The sequence below is a fragment of the Hyperolius riggenbachi genome, chromosome 5 (genome assembly GCF_040937935.1).
Source record: "Hyperolius riggenbachi isolate aHypRig1 chromosome 5, aHypRig1.pri, whole genome shotgun sequence".
In the NCBI taxonomy this organism is placed as follows: Eukaryota; Metazoa; Chordata; class Amphibia; order Anura; family Hyperoliidae; genus Hyperolius; species Hyperolius riggenbachi.
Window position 1 is genome coordinate 420,646,002 of NC_090650.1, and position 26,447 is coordinate 420,672,448.

Below are 26,447 nucleotides of genomic sequence, written 5' to 3' on the forward strand. Positions count from 1 at the left end.
GAATTGAACCAGGATTCCCCGGCCATTACCTGTGGTCACCATGCTACTGAGGAAGTGCCATCTAAAGTTTCACAGTTGAATGAATGGCAGACTTGCCCTCCATAACACATTGTCGGTTGTGTCATCTCTGGCACACAGTGCTGAGTCGAGGGTTCATCTGACCACAGATGCCTGGTCTGCAAAGCACGGTCAGGGCAGGTACATTACTTTTACAGCAAACGGGTCCTTACTTGGATGCGAGGTGGCGGTAGCCAGTTCTCAGGCTCCCACTCGGGACCAGAATCAAACCCTGAATCCATTTCCTGTGGTCACTCACAATGGCAGACTTGCCCTCCATAAAAGATTCTCGTTGCAGGTACTAACAGCAAGCAGAACAAGTATTAAAAAAAAAAAAAAAAAAAAAAAAAAAAAATATGTAGGCTTTAATGGTAGAGAAAGAACCATCAAAAGTTGATATGGCAGTCAGACATTACCTGACATCACTGAGGAAGAGCAATCTTTCCATGGTGCGCACCAGTCCAGCATGGCCATTGCCACCCAAACAGCTGTTTGCGGTGCGTTACACAGTGAGTTTGGTGTCAGTGTGAAGCAGTACTCTAATTACACTCCCTGATCTATACACATGCAAGATGTGTTAAAGCACTTTAGGCTTGCAACTTGGCATTCAATGTGATTTCTGCCCTTTAAAACGCTGCTTTGCATCAAATCCAGATTAATTTTTTTTTCTCCGGGACTTTTGGTGTTTATCCCACTCCGCCATGCCCCCCTCCAGGTGTTAGATCCCTTGAAACATCTTTTCCATCACTTTTATGGCCAGCATAAATGTTTCTAGTTTTCAAAGTTCGCCTCCCCAGTGAAGTCTCTCGCGGTTCGCACAAATCGACTATTTGGCAAAGGTTCGTGAACCTAAAATTGGAGGTTCGGGCCATCTCTATACTGGAGGCAACTATACTGCCCATACTGGGGCAGCCATGTTGCCTATACTGGGGAACTACACTACCTAGACATGTGATGTGTCAGAGATCTGAGCATTTGGCATGTCACAACTTCAAAAAGGTTGAACTGCTGGCTTAGGGCCTAAGGTAATGAAGGTCAATGGAGTGGATTCCATTGGAGCAATTTTGATTTTCCTCAAATTGCAATTGTGGGTTATGTGGCATTTTTGGAAATACAACTCAGCAGTGTTTTTTTTTTTTTTTTTTTCCTACCCAGAACAAAAATCACAAAGGCTGTACCAATTGCTAGCATTCAAGGGTAACTAAAGTGAGAGGAATATGGAAGCTGCCATGCCAGGCATCCCAGCTGGTCTATCTGGCTACAGTGTGAAATCACAACAGAAGCATCCAGATAATCTTATCGGATCTGACAATGTCAAACGCCTGATCTGCTGCATGCTTGTTCAGGCTGTAGCTAAAAGTATTAGGGCCTGTTTCCACTGGTGCGGTTTCCGCTCCAAATCCGCAGTTTCCCCGCACACAAATTGCACGGGGAAACTCTGCCATAGGAAACTATGGCGCTGCTGGCCGAATCACTTACTTTAGTAATTCGGCCGGCATTGGCCAGATTTCGCGCAGGAGGCTGCGAATCCCATAGCCGTGCATGGCTTCTGGGATTCACCTGCAATCCCGCACACCCGGAAGTGCCGCCACGCATCTCACTGACACGTGCGGCACAAGGGGAAATGGGCCCTTAGAGGCAGAGGATCAGCAGGACAGCCAGACAACTGGTATTGTTTAAAAGGAAATGAACATGGCAGCCTCCATATACTGTACCTCTCACTACAGTTGTCCTTTAAAACTTTTTGAGTGGCAGACTGCTCTGGAAAACACACATCACTACCACAAGTGCTCAACAATTGCAATGTAACAGTAGGTCCAAACCCTAATGGGTCCATCCTCAGATGATCACTCGGTTTTTTGTGGCGTATGTTTAGGTAAAGGGCTAAAGCCTGGTGTACACACGTCCAATTTTACCACTTGCGTGTGGTAAAGTGTTTTTTTTTTTTTTTTTTTTGTTTACTACACAATCTGTCCATAGTATTCAAGAGCGCTTGGCCCTCATGCTGCATGGATATTGTAAAATTGGCCAATCAAATGGGATGTGTATGCACCCTTGGTCTTTTACTGCACTAAACTTAGGAGGCATTAAACATTGCATATGTTGTGTGTAAATCTGTTCTAGTGCCAGTGGCATAGCAATTAGGGATGCAGGGGCTGTGAATGCTGCTACACAAGGGCCCCTGGACCTGAATGCTTTTCATCTCTGTTTTGCCTTTAGAGCATCCCAATACATTATCAGCGCTCTTAAGACACCTTAGTAAATCCGGTTTTGGCCTTGTTGGAATATTAGAGCTGGTCAATGAGAGCAAATCGTTCTGAGTTGATGCAAGGTTATGCAAAGTGTATGAAATTTGAAAATGGACTAATCCTAATCTGCAAAGCTAGGCTGGTTTATGCTAATTGGTATTTAAATGCAGGCAGCTTTAAAGGGAACCTTAACTGAGAGGGATATAGATGTTTCCTTTTAAACCATACCAGTTGCTTGGCAGTCCTGCTGGTCTCTATGGCAGCAGTAGTGTTTGAATCCCACACCTGAAACATGTATGCAGCTAATCCAGTCTGACTTTAGTCAGCACCTGATATGCATGCTTGTTGAGGGGCTATTGCTGAAGGCATTAGAGGCAGGCAACTAGTACTTTAAAAGAGAATATGGATTTTTCATCACAACTACACTAACTGCATTTTTCAGACTATTGGGCCCGGTTCACATTAGCATTTTGTGCCAAAACTGTCCCAATGGATCTGTTGCGGACTGGTTTAAATCCGCTTCCATATGTTTTGTATCAGTTTCAATTTTAAAGGGGAATTTCAAAAATTGGCATTAAAGATAACTTCTTTATACCAGAGCTCTGAATGATCTGTAAATACATTGTGGTCATTGTTGAGGAGAGAGCTTGCTGTGTGGACAATGGATCCAGTGTATTTCTACAGCTTCTGGCTTGGAATAGCCTCAGTTTTTAATTTTCACTTATGTGGGACGGAAGCTGTTCATGGTCTGGGTGTCCCTTGTCCCAAAGGGCAGGCTGCCCCTACACTTGGAAAATCAGGTCCTTGATGCTGTATGGCAGGGGTCTCAAACTCAATTTACCTGGGGGCTGCAGGAGGCAAAGTCAGGGTGAGGCTGGGCCGCATATGGAATTTCACAATTGCGGCACATCGCTGCCTCTGCCCGCCCCTCTCACTCTTCCTTCACAGAGAAGGGCGGGGAGAGGCGGCAATCGACGTCAGGAAGGGCCGAACTGAAGCTGAAAGCTCTGCCCCTTCCAGGAAATGCTGGCGGATTGCCCCCCCCCAGGTGATTTGGGGGCTCTGCAGCACTCGTTTAGCGGCAGGGATGCGGCGGATTACTTGGGAGCACTGAAGCGAACTATAAGGAAGCTTTTGCCGGCGAGGGCCACAAAATATTGTATCGAGGGCCGCAAATGGCCCATGAGTTTGAGACCCCTGCTGTATGGCCTGATGTCTTCAATCTTTCCATGATTCCACTCCTGCAGCACTGCTAGGCCTATGTGCAAAACAATCCAAGATGGCCACTGTACCATAGAGTACACAGGAAGCAGCTAAAAAGGTCTGTTTTTAAAGCCAATGTAAAATTCTATTTTCTATTTGTTCCTATAGCCCTGCAAAACATTTAGTTTTCGGTCCGAAGGGAGCAACGGTCTGCAAAATTGGGGCCTGCAAACTTTTCTTTCGATGTGGGGACCGAAACGTACGTAATGTATATGGACAGATGTGTACAGTCCCATAGATTAACATTGGATCCGTTCGCTTCCGTTTGTACAGTATACGGTCTGGTTCCAATCCGCAAAAGCTAATGTGAACCAGGCCTAAGACGCACCTAGGTTTAGAGGTAAAAATCGGGGGAAGAAAATTACTAAACCTGGTGCATCTTTAGTGCAGGGGCATCTTATGGACCTATTCCCCCTAAACTGTCTCCAAGTATTTCTGTTACAGAAGCTGTTCAGTTACAGCTCTACTGTAACACAAAATATAAAAATGCTAAGCCAAATATCGCTAGGAACATGCCAAGAAAAATCACTTCAAAAAGTGCTGAACATTTAATTACACTAGCACTTTTTGGTGGGCACCGACCCTCACACTGCACTTCACTAATCTCTGCTTCCCTCAGCAGCTAAGCTACATTAACACTACACCTGATCCTGCCGACACGCCCCTTCATGTAGGCGGGCTCCTTCTCCTCCTGCAGCGAATAGGACACTGTGGGCACATCAGCTTGTTTCCTCCATACTGCTGCATAATGGTTGCAACAGCAGCACACGACGTGTGCTGCTGTGGTTAGAGTAACTATCACCATGCAAATGCATGTATGGAGGAAGCAGGAGCTGAGGCAGCCGCTGCGTCCTGCTTGCTTCAGGAGGAGAAGAGGAGCCTGTTTCCATGAAGATGACAGGAGCTGGATGGGTAAGTGCTCCCTGCATCTAATTTACCATATCTTTGGACTATAACATGCACTAACTCCGCCTCAAGTAAATATACTGAAAAAATATGGTAAGTTATCCTTTGGGAAAACCTTTTGCATAAGTGTTATTCCAAGTAATCCAGTCTAGTAAGCAGCACATCAATGACAATTGCCTTACATCAACCCTGAGGTGCAGTATGAAGACTAACATACCTGTAACATGGCAGGTTGTAGACTTTTTGCTGCCTGATGCAAACTTGTGAGCATGAGCCCCCCCATCCCAGGGGAAAAACTATCAGAGTGCAGTGAATATTAATTAAGAGGTGGGGGCAGCACACAAGGGCCAGTTTATACCAAAAAATGCTAGCATAACTGCAACCACTTAGCTTTTTTTAAAGTGATTTTTCTATGCAGTTATAGGCATGTGCCTAGTAATTTGTGGAGCATTTTTGTTTTAGTAGACCTGTAACTGAACAGCTTCTGTAACAAAAACGCTTGGAATATCGCTCTGATCTAGCACTTTTCAGAGTGATTTTCCACTTTCCTATACTTAACATTGAGGCTCAATCGCCTCAGAAATCTAAACAAATGCTGCAGGACCCGATTTTGGGAAAAAAAGCTCATCGCTCTGGTGTGCACCATCCCATTAGCCAAGTGCTTTTCAAAGCTCTTGGTGTGCACCAGCCCTCACAGCAGGCAAGATCTGCAGACAACAGAGCAAAGTGTGAAGGTGGCCACACACAATACAATAAAATGGTCCAATTTTACACCAGCCTGCTACCCGCATGCCCCCCCCCCCCCCCACTGCAGAGTTGTGAGTGGGCAGCAAGGGATTTGAAACTTGCCTACAATCACAGCTTCCTGCATCATGTCTTCATGACAACAGGACATCATGTGACACGCTGACACGTCCTGACGGCATGTCATGTGACACCGTTGCCATGGAGACACGAAGCGGCAATTGAAGGCAAGCTTTAAGTCACCCGCCGCCTGCTCGCAACTCCACAGGAAGGGAGGGAGATTAGAATGTAAAGCATGCGGCCCAGGCCACGTAAGGATTGCCCAGCCCTGGTCTAACACCCCAAATCATGTGATTCAGTTAGCTTCATGGCAGGGCCAGCCCTGATCTGTAGTACTAATCCTATTCAGCACTTCCCTGGAATACCATATTTTTAATTATGGTTTTAAAAGCAACTTGAGGTGAGAAAGATATGGGGGCTGCCATATTTATTACTTTTTAAATACCAGTTGCCTGACTGTCCTGCTGATCTCTTTGGATGCAGTAGTGTCTGAATCACACACCTGAAACAAGCATACAGCTAATACAGTCACACTTCAGTCCTGATCTGTATGCTTGTTCAGGGTCTATGCAAAAAGTATTGGTGGCCAAGGAGCAGCAGGGCAACCAGGCAATGGGCATTGTTTAAAAGTAAATATGGCAGCCTCCATAGGTCTATCACCTCAAGTTCCCTTTAAGTGTTAAAAAAAAAAAAAAGTTGCAAACTACACATTTTCACTGGTATCCATTTCTGTTCTGTAGGGCTGTCAAGCACCTAAACATGCTAATCCATTACATTTCCACCTTCCTTAAGGCCCATACACACGGGCTACAACTGTTGCTGGAAACACATGGCACGTGCATGTTGCGGCAACAGGTCCCCCGTGTGTATGAGGTGCGCGCAAGCAACTGTTGCTAATCAGAGCTGTCGCCAGGCGATTGACTTGTTCAATCCCCGGCAACAGCTGTTGCAGCAACCGTCTCAAGTCGGTGCAGTCGTGTGTATGCTAGTCTCTAGCAACTCTTGTAAGTCCGACAGTTCATTGAACATGCGACAGAAGTTGCTGGGCAACAGTTTCTGCTATGTTGCAGACAGGTTGTTGCCGCGTGTATACAATCGTTGCTTGTATACCACTGTCGTTGCTGGAGACTTTCAACTGCTGCTTGTCTCCATGCAACTGCAGACATCCGTGCCTCATGTGTATGTAGCTTTATGGCCCATACTCACGAGGGACTTTTGTCGCCTCAACACGCGGCGCGCGCGCGTGTTGCGGCAACAGGTCGCCCGTGAGTATGGGCCGTCGCACGCGCGCGCACCCCGAACTGTCGCCCGCCGCTCATGTCGCCATGCGATTGAAAGTTTCAATCGCATGGCGACAGTCGCCGCCGCACCTCCCCCGCAACTGTCGCTAGTCCGCGTGAGTACGCGGACTAGCGACAGCAACCTCCATTGTATCAAATGGAGCTTCCGGCGGGGGGAGGAGGAATGTCGGAGACTGCTTCCGCCTCGCCGCTGGTCCCTCTTCCGCGTGTGTACGCGGAGGGACCTGGCGAGAAGCTGTCGCCGGCCTGTCGCCCACACGCTCACGTGTGCTGGCGACAGGCAACATTTGCAGCCCGTGAGTACGGGCCTTTAGGCTTCCTTTCCATGGACCATTGATAGGCAGTGAAATGCCTCTCAAACTCTCACTGCTGCCTGGTAACTGCTTACTTCTGCCTGGTAACTGCTTGCTGAACACACAGCTTAACAGTTCGTGGAAAAGAGGCCTTAGTGTCAGAGGGGCTCATCAGTCTCACAGATGACCTTTTATAGGGTACTATGGCCTCAATTCACAAAGCAGTTTAGACTAGTCTACTGATGGTTTTTAGTCTACTGATGGTTTAGCAAAATGTTTTAGACCTGGTGTAAAATATTAGGTCTATAAAGCAGGGGAAATGATCAAAAGATGCAATTCACAAAGGCAAACAAGGCGTAACCACACCCACTTTTTTCAACAGTTTAGTCCAGCTGATTTCTGTGAGGTATTTTAAATGCGAGGATGGAACCTTTTGAATTATGCAGGAGTTTAAATGGCCTCAATTCACTAAGATCATGCTGGAGATAATAAGGCAAGAGATAACTTACCTCCACACAGTGAGAGTTATTTTATCTCTTCATTCCTTAAGTTACCTCTTCTGTAGTTAATTTACCTCCTCTGTAGTTATTTTCACACGCAGTTAATAAACAGCCTGTCTTTAACTCTGGAGTTATTTTAAGGATTGAAGAGTTAACTTAAAGACAGAAGAGTTAACTTTAGGTTTGCCTGAGGTAAAATGTTTCCAGAATACTACATGCCTCGTCACCATGGTGAGTTATTAAAGACAGGAGATAAGCTTAGTGAATTGAGGCCATTGTATCCTGAGGAGAGCTCAGAGAAGGCTGTCAGTTATAGCTACTAGTTTGTGAATTGCATCTTTTGATCATTTCCCCTGCATTACCCACCTAATTACTAAATGGTTTAGATCAGGTCTAAAACATTCAGTAATTATTACTGAATTCCCTCTTGCTGTAACTGATTTACACCAAACCATCAGAAGACTAGTCTACTAAACTGCTTAGTGAATGAAGAATAAGCAATAGATAGGCTGTAGTCAGACTCAGATCATTGGACAGAAATTGGATTTATAGTACAGGACTATTCTTTACAGCCAAAATACAGGTTTTGCAGTCTAGCATTATGAGCAGAGTTGCACGGAGAAAGTCATCGCTATCGAAGTCCATTGCTGCATGCCTACAATCAGAGTTATGCTGGGATACAGGATTTGTTTTTCACCTTATATAAAAATCTCATCCTATCTGTGAAGCATGGTGATGTCAGAAGCATGGTTTGGGCCTCTGAATCAGAGCAGCTCACTATTGACGGAACTATGAATTCTGTAGTACAAATTTTGTATTCTACAATCTTAAGGCGTCCATGTGTATACACTGCCCCACCTCGGGGCATCCGTGTGTACACAAGAAACTGGGTGATGCCAGAAAAGAACAATTCCTGAATCTGATGCTAGGTACACACCATACAATTTACTGTTATGCTGGATACGCACTCGATTCCTGTCCGCTCCATTATTTCTGACATGTCAGATTCCCGTTTCGATGGTTCGTTAGGTCGATTTGGCATACTTTGCATGAGAATCTACCTAACAATCATCAAAATGTGCTCGGAAATAATCGAGTGGCCGGAAATGAGCGAGACATCGAGTACTCAGCATTAGATTTACCTGCCAGATAGATAATTTCCAACATGTTGGAAATTATCTATCTAACCATCTATCTGCCGAGCAATTAAGCATTGTTCTACTCAGCAGGAGATACAGAATATAATCTAACAAAAAAATCTAAGAAAATTGGATGGTGTGTACCAGGCATAAGAGGATGAGTTAGGAAGTCGGCCAGCATCCACGTGAACTGAAAGCTGTTTTGCCTGGAGGAAAGGTCTAAAATCTCCTGAAGCTAATGTGCAGGTCTAATCAATGATTATCAGAAATGTTTACTTGCAGTCACTGCAGTACAAGGGGGACACCAGTAACTGGAAGCAAAGGCTTTCTCATTTGTTTTTTTACTATTAAAAAAAAAGTGAGTAATTTTATTCAAAGGAAAAAAAACATTTTAAAACAGGGGTCTCAAACTTGCGGCCCTCGATAAAATATTTTGTGGCCCGCACGGGCAAAAGCTTCCTTATAGTTCGCTTCAGTGCTCCCAAGTAATCCGGCGCATCCCCGCCGCTAAACGAGGGCTGCAGAGCCCACAAATCGCCCCGGAGGGCAATCCGCCAGCATTTCCTGGAAGGGGCAGAGCTTTCAGCTTCAGCTCTGCCCCTCCTGACGTCAATCGCCGTACGGATCGACGCCTCTGCCCGCCCCTCTCTGTGAAAGAAGTGTGAGAGGGGCGGGCAGAGGCGCCGATGCGCTGCGATTGACATCAGGAGGGGCAGAGCTGAAGCTGAAAGCTCTGCCCCTTCCAGGAAATGCCGGCGGATTGCACCCCGGGCGATTTGGGGGCTCTGCAGCCCTCGTTTTGCAGCGGGGACACGGCGGATTACTTGTAATGGGAGCACTGAAGCGAACTATAAGGTAAAATAGGCAAAATAGTTTGCTTCAGTGTGAATTTGATTTTGAAATAAAAATCAATGCAAGGGACCTAGGGTGGGGGTTGCGATGGGCGGGAGCTGCTGATTGTGAAATCCCTTATGCGGCCCAGCCTCATCCTGACTTTGCCTCCTGCGGCCCCCAGGTAAATTGAGTTTGAGACCCCTGTTTTAAAAGGATGCTGGAGTTGTAATGAAAGTGCCCCCTTATACTTACCTGGTGCTTCTTCCAGGCCCTGTAGTCTTGTAGGTCCCTCGCTGTCCTCCCATCCCCTTCCTTGATCTGCTGTAAAGCCCCATCTACACAATACAAATCCACGTGCGATCAAATTGATTACATCCAACATGTCCGATCGGGACTAGATCAAATGTGGTCAATTTTGCATTGATAACTAACCAAAACCAATCACACATGTTGGATTTAATCGATCTAATCGAATTTGATCCGATCAAATTCGATCACACGTGGAATTGTATCGTGTAGATGGGACTTAAAGGAGTTATCAGCCAAAAAAACCAAATGAGCTTTACTCACCTGGGGTTTTCCCCAGCCACTTGCAGCCGACTGTCCCATGCTGACCGCTCCGCACCGCCTTCTCTGAGCGCGGTGCAGAGACCGACCTAACTGCACCTGCGCTAACCTCCGCCGTCAATCAAGCCCACGTGGTATGCGGCTTACTGCGCAGGCGCAGAACTACTACCACCAGCGCAGTAAGCCGCGTACAGCGTGGGCTTGATTGACAGCGGCGGTTAGTGCAGGCGCAGTGAGGAGGGCCTCGGGGTCGGCCTCTGCACCGTGCTTGGAGACTGAGAAGGCGGCGTGGAGTGTGTGGGACGGTCGGCTGCAAGGGGCTGCTGGAGAAAGTCCCAGGTGAGTAAAGCTCATTTTTTTTATTTTGGCTGATAACTCCTTTAAGGCCCAGTATGTGAGTTAGATAAGTTGCACACTACTGCTGATGCGCTGACCTGATTAATCGTGATCCTGTGGCCATTGCAGACTTTACCGAGCCGCACAGCAGATCAAAGAAAGAGACGGGGGGACCTACAAGACTACTTACCTGGAGCGTCTTCCAGCCCCCATAAAAGGGGACACTTTCATTATGACTCAGGTATCCTTCAAATACATGTGTTCATTCTGGCTCTTGTCTAGTTGTAAGGCCTGCAGCATTCACCACCAGGTGACCAGTTGTTAGTTAAAGGACCGCTATCGCGAAAAACTGTACAATTCTCAATACATGAAGACACATACAAATACGTAGCGAGTTTCTTCCGGAGTAAAATGAGCCATAAATTACTTTTCTCCTATGTTGCTGCCACTTACAGTAGGTAGAAGAAATCTGATAAAACTGGCAGGATTTGGACTAGTCCATCTCCTCTTTTTTTTTTTTTTTTTACAAAAGCCTCCCCCCCCCCCCCCCCTACCTGGAAGGGATCTATACAAACATCTATGCCTGCCCCCCCCCCCCCCCCACACCTATTTGCACACTATTTTGGCAGTTGGACTGCCATTCCCTAGGTCATTTTGAAATAAGGAAAACCCTGATAATCCCCCATGTGGAGATGGAGGGAGTCTAAAACCTGTCAGTTCTGTCCAATTTTTCTACCGTAAGTGAAAACAACATAGGAGAAAAGTAATTTATAGCTCATTTTACTCTGGGAAAAATGCACTTCTTATTTGTATGTGTTAATCTATTTTACAATTTTTGCAATATTGGTCCTTTAAAAATGTTTTACGTTTTAAAGAGAAACCGTAAAGAAGAATTGAACTTCATCCCAATCAGTAGCGGATATCCCCTTTTACATGAGAAATCTATTCCTTTTCACAAACAGACCATCAGGGGGCGCTGTATGGTTGATATTGTAGTGAAACCCCTCCCACAGGAAACTGAGGACCATGGTCCTGGCAGTTTCCAGTCTGCAAACCACATTGCATTGTGGGAAATAGCTGTTTACGGCTGTTTCCAACTGCAAAAAAAGCAAGCAGCAGCTACTTTCAGGGACATCACCTGCCAGCAGTAAAAATGTCACCATGTGACAAATGTCAGAATGTAAATCAGGGAGAGGAAAGCATTTATAATGGGCAAACACTGACTATCATTTATACATAACTGTAACAATGAAGCACTTTTTTTTATTACATTATTTTCACTGGAGTTCCTCTTTAAGTACCACCTTGTATTCATGTTTATGTCATCATGCTGCGGGGGCGCTGACCGTCCGTAACAAATCGCTAGAGTGTCAGACTTTACCAAGCTTGGACCGCAACACCCCCTTCCCCTCCCCCAACGACACATCCCATTAATGGACACTGGGACAAACAAAAGACCCCATCAGCAATGGAGTTTAATACCTTTTTTTTTTTTTTACCATCCAATAACTTTCTAGATGACTGACAATACATAAAAGTCAATTTCAACATCTAGGAATAATTTATGGTACACTTTAAATAAAAGTAAAAAAAATAGGAACAGAAGATTTCTTTATACACAGGCGTTCATATTTATTTACCACGAGGCTGGCCGCCTCCCCGATTTGATCCATGTTAGTAATTAAGTAATACTGTCTATTTCAAATATATCTCTCTACTGGAAAAATATTCCCCTCCATCTGGTGTTTTGTTTATTTTTCGGCTACACGACAAATGATAGGACTTACGATTATATTCCTGTTTCAAGTATTCCAGAATTCATGTTTTGTTTGTTTTGTTTTGTTGGTTGCCGTGGTTGGTTTTAGAATTCATGCATAATGTAAACAGACTAATATCGTTTAAGCAGTCATTAAAGTCCGATGAAGTCAACCGGAGTTGTCATTATTTTATATATATGTATAGTATTTATATATATGTATATACTTCTAATAAAAGAAGCTTTGAGATAGAAATATATCTTTCTTTTTCTTGTTTTCTTTTCTTTTTACTACGTGTAGCAAAGTAACAATATGGGTATCTGGAGAAGATCTGAGTGAGTGAATACAGGACACACTAACACGACTGATAACCGAGATGTTGAGAACCTTATCTGTAAGATATTTGCTGCAATAAATAGGAGGTTTGATTGCTTGCGGAGGGTGGAGTGACAGGTTGGGGGTGGTGTTTTCGGTTCCTTGCCCTTGCATCATATCTTGTACTGCAGATGAGGCCAGAAGTAGGACCGAGGGGAAGAGAGTGTAGTATACATGGTGTTGGTCAAGATGATGCAAGAACAATAAAGTTTTGGTGGTGGGAGGGGAAGGTGGGGGAAAGGGAAGGGAAGTGCTGTAAGGCCAAGGACTGGTCTGAAGCCACCCAAGGAAGCGGGCTTGTTCAGCTACTGTAATACTGGTAGTCGGCGGAGTAACATAGTACATTTACAATACACAGAATGGAAGGTATGGGATGAACTGGCGGCGGTGCTTTATATACAGTACAGAGAGGCAGACACACAGCGGCAGGCTGGGCGATGGGGACTTTAGTGACGTCCTAATCAGACAAGATGTGTACAAAAGACACTGGGAAGACCCCTTTCCGCTCCGGATGTCCTTCGATGTGGCCGATCTGGAAAAAGATCAGAGAGATCAGCTATTAAAGGCCATAGTTATAATAATCCTATTAACAATCATAATAGTAGCGGTCACGAGCTAGTAAAATGCATGGATGGCTTATTGTGGTATTCAACAACGAACCAACACAGCAGAAATACACATAACGATAGTATTACACATATAATTACAATAGTTACATATTCACCAATGATTAGCTGTACATAACCAGAGAGTAATAAGGGTCTTTAACCCAGGATTCTGGGACTTCATCCCAATTAGCGAGGCACAGACTAACCAGCAAGCTCATGGTGACCCAGAACTCATTGGAGTGTGTAAGGGACTACAATGGTCCAGATACCTCCCAATTCCCACAATGCAGAGAGGTTCACAGACAGGAAACTGTCAGGACCTTGGTATCACACCGTAGGAGGGGTTCCACCACAATATCAGCCATACAGAGCCTACTAATGATCTATTCGAGAAAAGGTAAAGATTCCTTGTGGGAAAGGGGGTATCGGCTACTGATTGGGATGAAGCTCAATCCTGAGTTAAAGTTCCTGTTTAAAGAGAACCCGAGGTGAGTTTGAAGAATGTTATCTGCATACAGAGGCTGGATCTGCCTATACAGCCCAGCCTCTGTTGCTATCCCAAACCCCCCTAAGGTCCCCCTGCACTCTGCAATCCCTCATAAATCACAGCCACGCTGCTGACAAACAGCTTGTCAGAGCTGGCTGTGTTTATCTCTATAGTGTCAGTCTGCTGCTCTCCCCGCCTCCTGCAGAACTCCGGTCCCCGCCTGCATCCCTTCCCTCCCTGCTGATTGGAGGACCCTGCTGATTGGAGGGAAGGGACGAGGGCAGGGACCGGAGCTATGCAGGAGGCGGGGGAGCAGCTGAGACTGACACTACAGATGTAAACACAGCCTCAGCCTGATTTATGAGGGATTGCAGAGTGCAGGGGGACCTTAGTGGGGTTTGGGATAGCAACAGAGGTTGGGCTGTATAGGCAGATCCAGTCTCTGTATGCAGATAACATTCTTTAAACACACCTCAGGTTCTCTTTAAGTCAAGTCTTTAATTGGGCTTTATTTGACAAGGCCTTGTTGAATAAGTTTGCGAGTACGTACTTCCCGTACAAGTGCAGCTGCACTGTGCAGGTGCAATGATGGACCCCACCAGCACAGTAGCTCGCAGCTATTCCTTTGCGGCTTTTTCCTCTGTGCACAAGTGGCACTGTGCTACTGCGCGGCTGTCATTGTGTCTGCACAGTGCGTCCAAGCTTGTACATGGACAGGAGCATGGTCCTGGAGAAGAGGGTCCCGACAAGCAGAAGAAAGGTGAAGGGAGACCAGGGAAGCCTCTCTGGATCACCCCGAGGCTTCAGTCTACAGAGGTTATTTAACTTTGGTGGGGGTTTTTTCCCCAAGGGTTTTAAAGACACTTTAATCATGCTTAGGAACACCAAGATTTTAAAAGAGAACTCCAGTGGTGGAATTCTGTCACTTATGAGGATCTCCATCTATCTGCGTCCAGTTATTAATAAGAGGTTGGGATGCCCATCATCAGAGGAGACACGGTACTCACCCACCACTCCTGGTCCTCTTCTCCCGTCACTATGATCACCTCTCCCTCTACGAACGTCAGCTCGTCATCGTTGTCCGCTTGGCAATCGTAGATGGTCTTCACTTTCTTCAACTTGGGTTTCCCCTGCAGAAGAGGAGACAGGAGGTGAAACACGTGTGAGAGAAGATGTAGTAAGGGCCTGAGCCCACTGCTGCGTTTTTAAAAACGTATAAAAATCGCATGCATTTTTCAAGTGTTTTTGAAACGCGTTTGAGGCCTTCTAACTCGTTAAAACACACAAAAACTCATTCACATGGCTTAAATGCTTTTCAGAAACACTTGAAAAATGCATGAGTTTTTAAAAACGCAGCAGTGGGCTCAGGCCCCCAGTAGAACGCATTTCTGAAACTTGAAAGCAGTCATGGGTGGTGTCTGCAGACCATAGTAAGAGGGCCACAGCCTGGTTTGATGTGATGGTGCACACGAGTTGTGTATAGAGCGCTTACTTTTCAGCACTTAAAGCGGATCCGAGACGAAAAACTAACTATAACAAGTAACTTGTCTATATATCTTATCTAAAGTTTAGATGGTTTACACAGCAAATCTAGCTGCAAACAGCTTTAATAGAAAATTATTATTTCTTCCTGTGATACAATGACAGCAGCCATGTTGTTTGTAAACATTACACAGAGGCAGGCTTATCTGCATCTTGAGCAAAAAAAACCTAATCCCCCCCTCCTCCCCTCTGCCTCTGAAATCTCTGGGTAGTAATACCTCCCCCTCCTCCTGCCCAGACTGAGCTCCCACGAGCCCTTGCTACTGTCTGAAAGTGCCTTGGCTCTCTGAAAACCTGTGGGCGTGGCTTGTTTAGTTTATAGGGAATTACACAGTATTAAAACAAAAAAGTATTTGGCTTGAGGAATGCCCTATAAACAATAGGAAAAGAACACAATTATGCAATGAGTAAAAGTTCACATCGGATCCACTTTAACACCTTTGTTCAAAAACTGCCAGGGTCAATATCTGTATGCAGTTTATAGGTTTTCCTCATGAATGCAAGATGTTCATAGGTTCCTCCTCAAACTGACAAAGGCATAGAGGGACATCATACTGTGACTCCCACTGAGGGACACTATTCTAGACACATACAGAGGTGATCATTACGTGTACGTGTAGATTAAAAACACACCTGGAACGCTAAACACTGGCTCCCACCCCAAGACTGTAGCCGGAGCAAAAGCTCCCGCTAGAAGGTGGACTGGTACAGCTGCTACTTTTTGTGTTCCGGTCTCCAGTGTCACACTCCAGCGCCACACTTGCTTAAAACAGATCCGAGATGAAAAACTAACTATAACAAGTAACTTGTCTATATATCTTATCTAAAGTTTAGATAGTTTACACAGCAAATCTAGCTGCAAACAGCTTCACCAGTGTATGATTATTTATTCCTGTGATACGAGAGCAGCCATGTTCTGTTTGTCACATTGTCACAGGCTGAGGGCTGGAGATGCCATCAGCTTGCCTGTGTGTAAATCCAGTCCCCTCTCCTCCTCCCCTCTGGCTCTGAAATCAACGGCTAGTAACCTCCTCCTCCTGCCCAGACTGAGTTCCCATAAGCCCTTGCTACAGTGTGAAAAGCTGTGAGCGAGGCTTGTTTAGTTTATATGGAATTAGAGTATTAAAACAAAACAAAAAAAGTATTTGGCTTGAGGAATGCCCTATAAACTATATGAAAGGAACACAATTATGCAATGAGTAAAAGTTTATCTCGGATCCACTTTAAGCTGCATTGACTACTGTACTGTCAATGACTACTGTTATGGTTGTCTTAGTTTTTATGGTTGCTTTAGTTTTTGTCTTTGTTGTCACTGTTTGCTCTACTCATCATTTGTCTTAAAGGGAAGGTTCAAGCAAAATAAAAAAATGGAGTTTCACTTACCTGGGGCTTCTACCAGCCCCATGCAGCCATCCTGTGCCCTCGTAGTCACTCACTGCTGCTGCCGTGCCCCGCTGGCAGCTTGCCGACCTCGGAGGTCAGCGGGCCGCATTGCGTACATTTTTACGCATTGAACCAGTAACGCGTAAAAATGTATGTGTTAATGTTCCTGCACTAGCGGGAATGCGTAAAAATGTACGCAATGCGGCCCGCCGACCTCGGCAAGCTGCCAGCGGGGGACTGGAGCAGCAGTGAGTGACTACGAGGGCACAGGATGGCTGCATGGGGCTGGTAGAAGCCCCAGGTAAGTGAAACTCCATTTTTATATTTTGCTTGGACCTTCCCTTTAACAATTATTGTCCTCCTATTCTGAGCCGTTTCTCTGTGCCAAACCCAGTTCTGGTCAAGACCCAGTCATGCTTGGCGAATAAACCTGTTTCTCTCAACATGCCCAGGGCAGAGACTAACGGAGCCAGGAAGTGACGGATGGGGAGAGCTTTCCAGAGCGCACGGAACCATGTGGGGCGGACGCAAAAAGCGGCACGGAGGTGCCTGATTGAACAGGCAGCGGTGGAGAGCCAGTACTGGCAAAACTCTAGGCGTTCTCAATCTACAAGCATGTGAGTGCATTTGTATACTGTAATAAAATGTTACGTTTTATTCTGAATCACACTAAGAGGCATTGTTTCACCCTGAGGTCATCTTGCACATATTGGAGCCATAGTGTTACTATGAGACCATCCTGCACATACTGAAGCAGTGCAGTCAACTGGGGCCTGATGTGCTGAGGTATTCCTGCATAAGGCGCACTGTGGCCAGTCTAACAGAGATCACACCGAATGGGCGAGTTTGTTCCCTGACGGGTGCCTTGGTGCTGGTTGAATTAAAGCGGAATGAAACCCAGAATTTCTTCTTTGCTCTAATAGATTATTTAGCGCATATTATATACAACCAGGATTTTTTTTTTTTTTACTAGAACAGCATTCAAAGGGTTACACGCAGGACTTAGACGTTCCCTGCCAACAATGCTGGATGCATCCGAACTTTAGATAATGTTATCTTGTATTTAATTGTATCAAGTGAGGAATGTAAATAAACACTTCTCTGACACTGCAGGCTCTGCTGAACAAAGTCAGACCATCAGAAAGCATTTCTGCTTACGTTAGAACATGAATAAAGCAGTTATAAATAAAACCAAAACGATCGAACTGAATGAAAGTTGAAAATAATTTTTTTTTCAATCAAGAAAAACGAACCATTATCCCGTTTTTCCAATAAAAATCTGATCAGACATGCTGGAAAAAAATGTTTATATTTGATCTAATGGAATAATCAAACAAAATTATCTAATAAATAAAAAAAATTGTACCATGCATGTTCACCATTATCCAGATTTATTCCCCCTAGATTCCCCATATACCTTACATTAAAATAAACACATAAACCTAAGGAAATAGCAAACGCTTTCCAAGAGTACTATAGTTGTCTTTAACCACTTCGCATCCAGACCTTTTTTCCCACTTATGGACCAGAGCAGTTTTTCAAGACTAACTAGGCTTTCATTGTGTGGCATTTTTTTCCTTTGAACAATTTTGTTTTCTATGCATTTTAATAGGTAAAAGAGGGAAAAAAAAATAAGAAAAAACATTTCTCAGTTTTACCAATTCCAGTTTAAATATAAAAAGTGCTATTGTAGATAAAAAACCACAAATTTTGTTTGACTACCGTATATACTCGCATATAAGCCGACCCGCATATAAGCCGACCCCCCAACTTTTCCCTGAAAAAACAGGGAAAAATGATTGACCCCCATATAAGCCGGAGGTAGGAAATGCTGGATTGGTGCAGCCCCCCAGTGTGTCCCAATATAGCTAGTATAGTGCCCAGTATAGGTAGGTAGTGTCCAGTATAGCTAGTATAGTGCCCAGTATAGCTAGTAAAGTGCCCAGTACAGCCAGTATAGTGCCCAGTATAGGTAGGTAGTGCCTCAGTTTAGCTAGTATAGTGCCCCAGTATGGCTAGTAAAGTGCCCAGTTTAGTTAGTATAGTGCCCAGTTTAGCTAGTATAGTGCCCAGTTTAGCCAGTATAGTGCCCAGTTTAGCTAGTATAGTGCCCAGTTTAGCTAGTATAGTGCCCAGTTTAGCCAGTATAGTGCCCAGTTTAGCCAGTATAGTGCCCCAGTTTAGCTAGTAAAGTGCCCAGTTTAGCCAGTATAGTGCCCAGTTTAGCTAGTATAGTGCCCAGTTTAGCCAGTATAGTGCCCAGTTTAGCTAGTATAGTGCCCCAGTATGGCTAGTAAAGTGCCCAGTTTAGCCAGTATAGTGCCCAGTTTAGCCAGTATAGTGCCCAGTTTAGCCAGTATAGTGCCCCAGTATGGCTAGTAAAGTGCCCAGTTTAGCCAGTATAGTGCCCAGTTTAGCCAGTATAGTGCCCAGTTTAGCCAGTATAGTGCCCAGTTTAGCTAGTATAGTGCCCAGTTTAGCCAGTATAGTGCCCAGTTTAGCCAGTATAGTGCCCAGTTTAGCTAGTATAGTGCCCAGTTTAGCTAGTATAGTGCCCAGTTTAGCGAGTATAGTGCCCAGCATAGGTGGGTAGTGCTCCCCCCCCCCCCGCTCCCCCCGCGGCCGCCGCTGCTATTTTACCTTCTTAGACAGCGGCCGCTTCCTAATCCGCGTTCCTCTTCTTTCTCAGAGTGTCAGTGTATCACAGCAGCGCGCTGGGCGCTGCTGCTGTGACGATGCAGGGGGCAGGAAATAGCGCGGCTCCCTATAACGGCGATCTGTATCGCCGTTACCAAGGGAACCGCTCTTTCCTGCCCCCTGCATCGTCACAGCAGCAGCGCCCGGCGCGCTGCTGTGATACACTGACACTCTGAGAAAGAAGAGGAACGCGGATTAGGAAGCGGCCGCTGTCTAAGAAGGTAAAATAGCAGCGGCGGCCGCGGGGGGAGCGGGGAGGGGGGGGGAGCGGGGCGCGGACCACCCGACCACCCACCACCCACCACTAGACCACCAGGGAAGACTCGCATACAAGCCGACCCCCCAACTTTTGACCCCCTTTTTGGGGGTCAAAAATTCGGCTTGTATGCGAGTATATACGGTATTTCTACTGTGTATCACAAAACGAAAATTACTTTCCTGTCACAATTTATGGGGACTATATTTGATTCTGAAATAATACTTCAGTGTGTATTTTTCACTATGAAAATAAATGTATTTTTAATGGTAAAAATCAATCTTCTTGGCTCAGGGAACATATAATCGCTTTCACCCATTAGTGCTGCAGTAGATAGTGCCGGAGGTTTTGCACAGGAGCAAGCCCAACCATGCACGGCTGAGCTTCAGCTACAAGACTGAGGTCTACGTCCTCGTGGCTTAGATGAAGTCACAGAGGCTGCAGATATGCTGTAGTGGTGGAAAAAGTGGTTATAATGTACATCCCCAGCCCTGATCAACCCAACGGATGTGGAGCAGCTCTTACCGTGTTGATCTTGCGAGGAAGTGGCACTGGCGTCTCAGGAAGAGGCGGGGGACCATCGTTGGAAGTTTCGGAAGGTTGCTTCTGGACTGGCGGGTGATCTGCTGGCTGTGAGTTCTGCACCACCTCCGGTGGCGGCGGTGGCTGAGGAGGCTGCGAGTTCTGGTTGGACTCCGGGGTGTGAGGCTTGGGAACCACCTCTATCGACGGCGCCTTGGGAGTCAGGTCTCCCAGGTTGGGTTTGGGCGGAAGATCTTTGAGCTGCGGCTTGGGAGGCAGGTCGCCCAGTTGCGGTTTGGGCGGCAGGTCTCCCAGCTGAGGCTTCGGAGGAAGTTCTCCCGGTTTTGGCGGTAAATCCCCAAGGTGCGGCTTCTGCGTGAACTCGGAGGGTTGCGGTTTCGGCGGAAGATCGGAGAGTTGTGGTTTCTGCGGCAGCTCGGCGGGCTGCGGAGGAGACTTCTGGAAGATTTCCGGCTGCTGGTTGTACTTGTCCATCGAGAGATGATGAGTGGTGTCAATTTTTCTAAGTGCCACTTGAAAGAAAGACAAAGGAGATAGGATCAGGCAACTGAATAGAATCATTCAAATTTACAGTAGTCCAGCTCCTGAAGGGAAATGAACAGGAAGTTTCTCCCTTTCAGGGGAAGGCTGGTAGCTGGTATAATAATAGACAACAGGGGAGAGATGGCAGTGAATCCTAAGACCAGCCTGCATCTGAAATGACTACCAGAGGCGTGCAGAGCCCCCTAGAGGCTAAATACACACCTTGTATTCAAAACAGATGCAAAGTTATGCACTAAAACCTAAACTCTGATAGAAATGGAGTGCATATATAAATATGAAAAATGGGAGCAGCTAGCCAAAGGTAAACTTTCATTTTTTAGACAGCAGGGAGAGGTTACAGCGTTTCCCAAAGCAGGCTGCATCCAAATGACTATCAGCATAGGTGTGCAGAGCCGAACTATAGGCAGGACACACATCTTGCATTCAAAACAGATGCACAGATTCACATTAACCTTCCTGCCGGTTAATTTTTTCTGCCAATTAGGCAGAAATCCATTTTTTTTTAAAATTTTTTGTTTCATGTAAAGCTACTAGAGTGGTAGCTACATGAAACACCACTAGAGGGCGCATGTGTCCCTCTAGTGAGATCGTCGCCGGCATCAATAGCAAACAGAGGAACGCGTATATAACGAAAGATAAGCAAACAGCATTTTTATTCCTGCAGTTCTCATAGATGGTAGGAGCTGAAGGACAGAAAATGAGTCTGGAAAGAGTTAACCGAGACCACTGCTGGCTCAGGACAGAAAATGAGTCAGGAAAGAGTTAATTGAGACCACTGCTGACTAGGAAGAAAGGGTTAGATAAGAAAGTAATTAATTGCTGCTGGGGTCAGTTTTACAGCTGTAAAAGAGAAAGTGAAGAAACTAGCAGAGCTCACTGATGTATGTGAATGCCTGCATTAAAACTCAGCGAAACTTTGTTCTATCTGCTTTATAATGTAAATCCCTGGTATTTCTCACATCAACTTGTATGTCCATCATACAGAAGAATGATTGTCATAACACATCAGGAAGTGAGAGAGAGAGAGAGAGAGAGAGAGAGAGAGAGAGAGAGAGAGAGAGAGAAGCAGGGATTGGGGAACTCTGGAATTCAGCTATTAGTGCAGAGCAGGGCGCTGGCTGGCTGCGCTGCGGGACCAGACGAGATGATTTACTTTGACATATAACCTCTTCTCTCTCTAAGTCCTGCCGCCCTTTCTGATCTTATCTGATTTATCGCCCTAGGCCATGGCCTCTGTGGCCTTCCCAGAAATCCGGCCCTGCAAGTGGGACAGCAGTGGGGTGAGGTACAAACGGCAGCCTGACAGCAGTTTTGCGATGCTACCGCTTCTTCAGAGGACCTATGCACAAAGCCCCTGAAGAAGTGGCATCCCTGCGAAATGGGTATCAGATTGTGGTTTGCTCTTCACCCCACTGCTGTCCCACTTGTGTTTTTATGGTGCTTTTCATTGATTGAAGTCTGGAATAAAGCTTGAATGTTTTGGTATCTACGTGCCCGGTCCCTCTCTGCATATACTGTTTGATTTGCATTCACTGTGAGCACAGGTGCTCTTTGCAGGGTTCATTAAGCAGACACCTAGATCTAGTGCCATCACAACTGTTTTTCCCCACTAAGAATGCTTCTTACCTTTCTGAGGTAGTTTTGGCAAGACTCTGGGCCCTAATGCAGTCTTTGTTCCCGTGCTGAAATACAGAAGCGAATAAATACAAAAATATACTTAGTAGGTTTTCAAGAAAAAGAAATACTATATACGTCATGTTTATGTAAATCCAAAGACTGGACCTGCTTGGAAAATGATACTGCGATCTCCAGCAAGCAGCCTCAGCTGTCCAGTGCCCTCCGCCTCCTCTCACTGTTTGCACGCCGGCTGCTGAGTACGGTTCTGTATTACAGATGGCGCCACTTCCTTACAATCCAGGCTCTTTTTGCTCCTCCCCCAAGCAGTGCACCCGTGTCAATGAGCAGTATCAGGCCACCCCCACTGATCATTGCTCCAGCCATGCAGCAGTAAGGAGGTGAGGCCAGGGGAAGTCTATTTCCAAACAAGGGTGAGCATAAATCTATGTAACCAGTACACATGCACTGGGACAGCCACATTAGGCTAATAAGTTGTATAAGTTGCCCAATATGGTTTAAGAGGAACCGAAAAATAGAAGTAGGGGGAAAAAATAAGACAATACATTGCAAAGTGAGAAGTTAAAAAATAGAAGAGAGATCAAGAAATGATTGATATTTGTCATGTAATTCATTCATGTTGTTTGATCCCAATAAGCCTGCAGGTCATCATCTTTACTGCCGGCAGACAAAACCCTCCCAAAAAACTGCCATTTCTATAACCACACCCACTAAGAAGGTGATAGGCTACAGGTGGCCATACACTTCTAGATCTGCAGCAGATTCGACCATCAGATAGATTTCTGTCAGATGCCTGTCAAGTGGAATCTGACAGGAATCCATCTGAGGTGTGCCACACACTAGGAACAGATTTCCAATAGATTTCAGAATGATATCTATTGTAAATCTATCTAAATGCATTATTGGGCCATTAGATCCAATGCAACTGTATGGGCCAGATCAACCTAGATTTTTTATCCTGTCAGATAGATCAAATCGATCAAAATCAGCCGCAAATCGATCGATGGCTGAAATCAACCAGGTATAGACAGACAGTCAGATAGATAAGCAGAGGGAGATATTGCTTGCTTGGCAGTTGGAAAACTGTAAAGTGGCCCATACACTCAGCCGATTATCGGGCGATCGATCTCGGTCGCAAATAGATTGCCGGATCAATCGATTTGCGGCCGATTTCGATCGATTTCAATCGATCTGACATGATGGAAAATCTGGGTGGATCTGTTGAGATTGCTTATCATTTTGCATTGGCCCTAATGGAAATATGATGGCAAACAAATGCCATCAGATCGATTTTCAACAGATTTCATACTGAAATCTATTGGAAATCTGTTCCTAGTAAAAAATGTTCCTAAACACATCAGATAGATCAGAGATCTATCTGCTGCTAATCTAACGAGTGTATGGCCACCTTAACACACTTAAAGGACACCTGAAGTGAGAGGGAAATGGAGGCTACTATATTTATTTCCTCAAAAGCAATACCAGTTGCCTTGCCATACCGCTGGTCCTCTGCCTCTTATACTTTTAGCCATAGCCCCTGAACAAGCATGCTGCAGATCAGGTGTTCCTGACATTACTGTCAGATCTGACAAGACTAGCTGCATGCTTGTTTCTGGTGTGATTCAGACACTACTACAGCCAAATAGATCACCAGGGCTGCCAGGCAACTGGTATTGCTTAAAAGGAAATAAATATGGCAGCTTCCATATACCTCTCACTTCAGGTTCCCTTTGACACTATCACAATGCAACCGCAGCTACTCACCTGGCTGAGTGAGAGAGCCTTTCATACTTGTGGAGAGGTTTATCTGCTGGGGAAGAACCTGTGTCGTTGCCTGCAGGGAAAAAGTACACAGATATGTGAGACAAGCTTCCCTGTGCCACAAGGAAGTAGCGGAACTCAGAGGACCATGTGATCTGTTCGGTCAGGTGACAGATTGGTAAGGCTCTGATTTGATGATCAAAATCATGTGCTAGAGCAGGAAATGATCACAGCAAATCAGAGTTACATAGTTATTTTGGTTGAAAAAAGACATACGTCCATCGACTGAATCAGCTGAACGAACTGATCACATCCTTCTCTGAGACCCGCTATACACAAGGAACCCTAAGGAAGAGCTCACATGACACACACGCTCTTAGACCGAAGAGATAGAAGATGCGGCAGTAAAGGAGGAAAACTCAAGATTTATGCGAAATGTCAGCACTGTTACACTGAATTATAAATATGTTCATCATATACACTTCTTGTTAAGGAATCACACACATTATCTGATAAGTCTATTATGAATATGGACACCTTACAGAGACCCTCTGACAGAAAAGCATTTATCGCCATGAATGTTCATGTACTGTGTGTTCCAAAGCAAGGGAAACTAATACCTGGTCTCCCAGAATGCTCTGAGAGGAGAATTTCAGGAAGGAAGGGAGGGAGGAAGAAAGGGAAAAAGGAAGGGGGGGGGGGAGTGAGGGAGAAAGGAAGGGAGGGAGGAGGGGGAAGGGAAAAAGGAATGGAGGGAGAAAGGAAGGAAGGAAGGAAGGAAGGGAGGGAGGGAGGAAGGAAGGGAGGGAGGGAGGAAGGTAGGAAGGAAGGAGGAAAGAAAGAAGGAAAAGGGAGGGAGGGAAGGAGGAAGAAAGGAAAGGAGGGATGGAGGAGGCGGGAGAAAGGAAACTAGGAAGGGAGGGAGAGAAAGGAAAGAAGAAAGGGAGGGAGGGAGGGAGGGAGGAAGGGAAAAGGAAGGAGAGGGGAAAGGAGCAAGAAAGGGAGGAAGGAAGAAAGGGAGGAAGAAAGAAAGGAAGCGAGGGAGGGAGGAAGGAAGGGAGGGAGGGAGGAAGGAGGGGAGGGAGGGAGGAAGGAGGGGGAGAAAGGAAAGAAGGAGGAGTGAGGGAGGGAGGGATGAAGGAAGGAGGGAGGGAGGGATGAAGGAAGGAGGGAGGGAGGGATGAAGGAAGGAGGGAGGGAGGGATGAAGGAAGGAAGGAGGGAGGGAGGGAGGGAAGAAGGAGGGAGGGAGGGAAGAAGGAGGGAGGGAGGGAAAAAAGGAGGAGGGAGGGAGGGAAAAAAGGAGGAGGGAGGGGGGGAGAAAGGGGGGAAGAAAAGAGGGAGGGAGAAAGGAAGGATGGAGGAAGGGCAGAAGGATGGAAGAAAGGAGCGAGGGAAGAAGGAGGGAGGAAGGAGGGAGGAAGGAGGGAGGAAGGAGGGATGGAGTGAGGAAGGAGGGATGGAGTGAGGAAGGAGGGAAGGAGTGAGGAAGGAGGGAAGGAGTGAGGAAGGAGGGAAGGAGTGAGGAAGGAGGGAGGGAGGGAGGGAGGCAAGGAGGGGAGAGAGAGAGGGAGGGTAGGAGAGGAAGAGAGAGGAGGGGTGGGGGTGGGGGGTCTGGGAGGAAAAAAAGTGTAATTTTCCTGCAAGAACGATTGGCAGTCAGAGTGTTCTCATAAAGGGGCAGTACTGGGATATCTGCACAGACATCAAACCGTCCCTCACCCTCAATCACACTTCGGATACCAAATATCTGACATGTGCACAACGCTTTAGGCAGTGCTACACACAGTCTGTGCTGGTCCATGTACCCCACGGCAAGAAAATAATACAATTCAGTAAAAGCATAAACTGCCATAGCTGGCAGGTGAGACTGTATTCTGTATGTCATAAGTCTTGATTTAAAGGATTACAAATGGCTGTGTGCGACTGGTTGTCTTGAATAAGTCTGGGCACACAGCCAGTAGATCTCGCTCTTCATTAAAACAAATGAACACTGGGAAGCCTCTCCGGACGCCCCTCACCAGCTCAGAGCGTCTGTAAATCTAATAATGACTGACTGCTTCTGGAACGATTGCCGTGAATGTCACAGTCTGGAATGGTTATTGGGCAGCTGGATGAAGGGAATTGTCAGGGCGCTCCCTCACGCTATGACTAACAAGTCCGTACAACAAGGCAGCAAGCAATGTAAATGCGGTATCTCTGCAGGTATAACATGGTCTATTCCCCATGCCAAGCTGAGAAGTTTCTGAAGACCCCATGGTTGGATTTCTGCTCAGTCTATCAAATCGAGAGGAACTAGCTGAGGCTGTTGGGTTTCATAGATGGGCGTTCTAGTGGGGACCCTCTTAGAGATGTTACAGGTGTATTTTTCTAGGATGAGGCCTCAGACCAAAAGCACATGGGATGGGTTACACCTCAAGGGATCTGGAAGCATGGGGGAATCCCCTTAGCAACAGCGTCACAACACAGCAAATTTGGAATGTCTGTAAATCCTTTTTGAGTTGACACCAAACTTTCCATACCTCAAACTGTTTAGTAACAGGTCCTAGAGTTGTCAAACATAGTAAATAAGAGTAAAAGGACATAAAGACTCCGGACAAAGGAGAACGTAA

General features: G+C 45.9%; 1 protein-coding gene across 1 annotated transcript in view; it reads right to left on the minus strand.

The window, feature by feature from the left end:
- Window positions 1–11,856: 11,856 nt before the first annotated feature.
- The window catches only part of ASAP1 (ArfGAP with SH3 domain, ankyrin repeat and PH domain 1), a 187,288-nt gene continuing 172,697 nt past the window's right edge, over window positions 11,857–26,447 (minus strand). Inside the window, exons 27-31 of the mRNA XM_068238413.1 lie at window positions 23,840–23,909; window positions 22,067–22,122; window positions 19,880–20,409; window positions 14,484–14,606; window positions 11,857–12,913 (exon numbers count right to left, since the gene is read on the minus strand). Of these exons, the coding sequence (XP_068094514.1) occupies window positions 12,839–12,913; window positions 14,484–14,606; window positions 19,880–20,409; window positions 22,067–22,122; window positions 23,840–23,909 (854 nt within the window). The 3' untranslated portion in view covers window positions 11,857–12,838. The remainder of the gene's footprint in view (window positions 12,914–14,483; window positions 14,607–19,879; window positions 20,410–22,066; window positions 22,123–23,839; window positions 23,910–26,447) is intronic.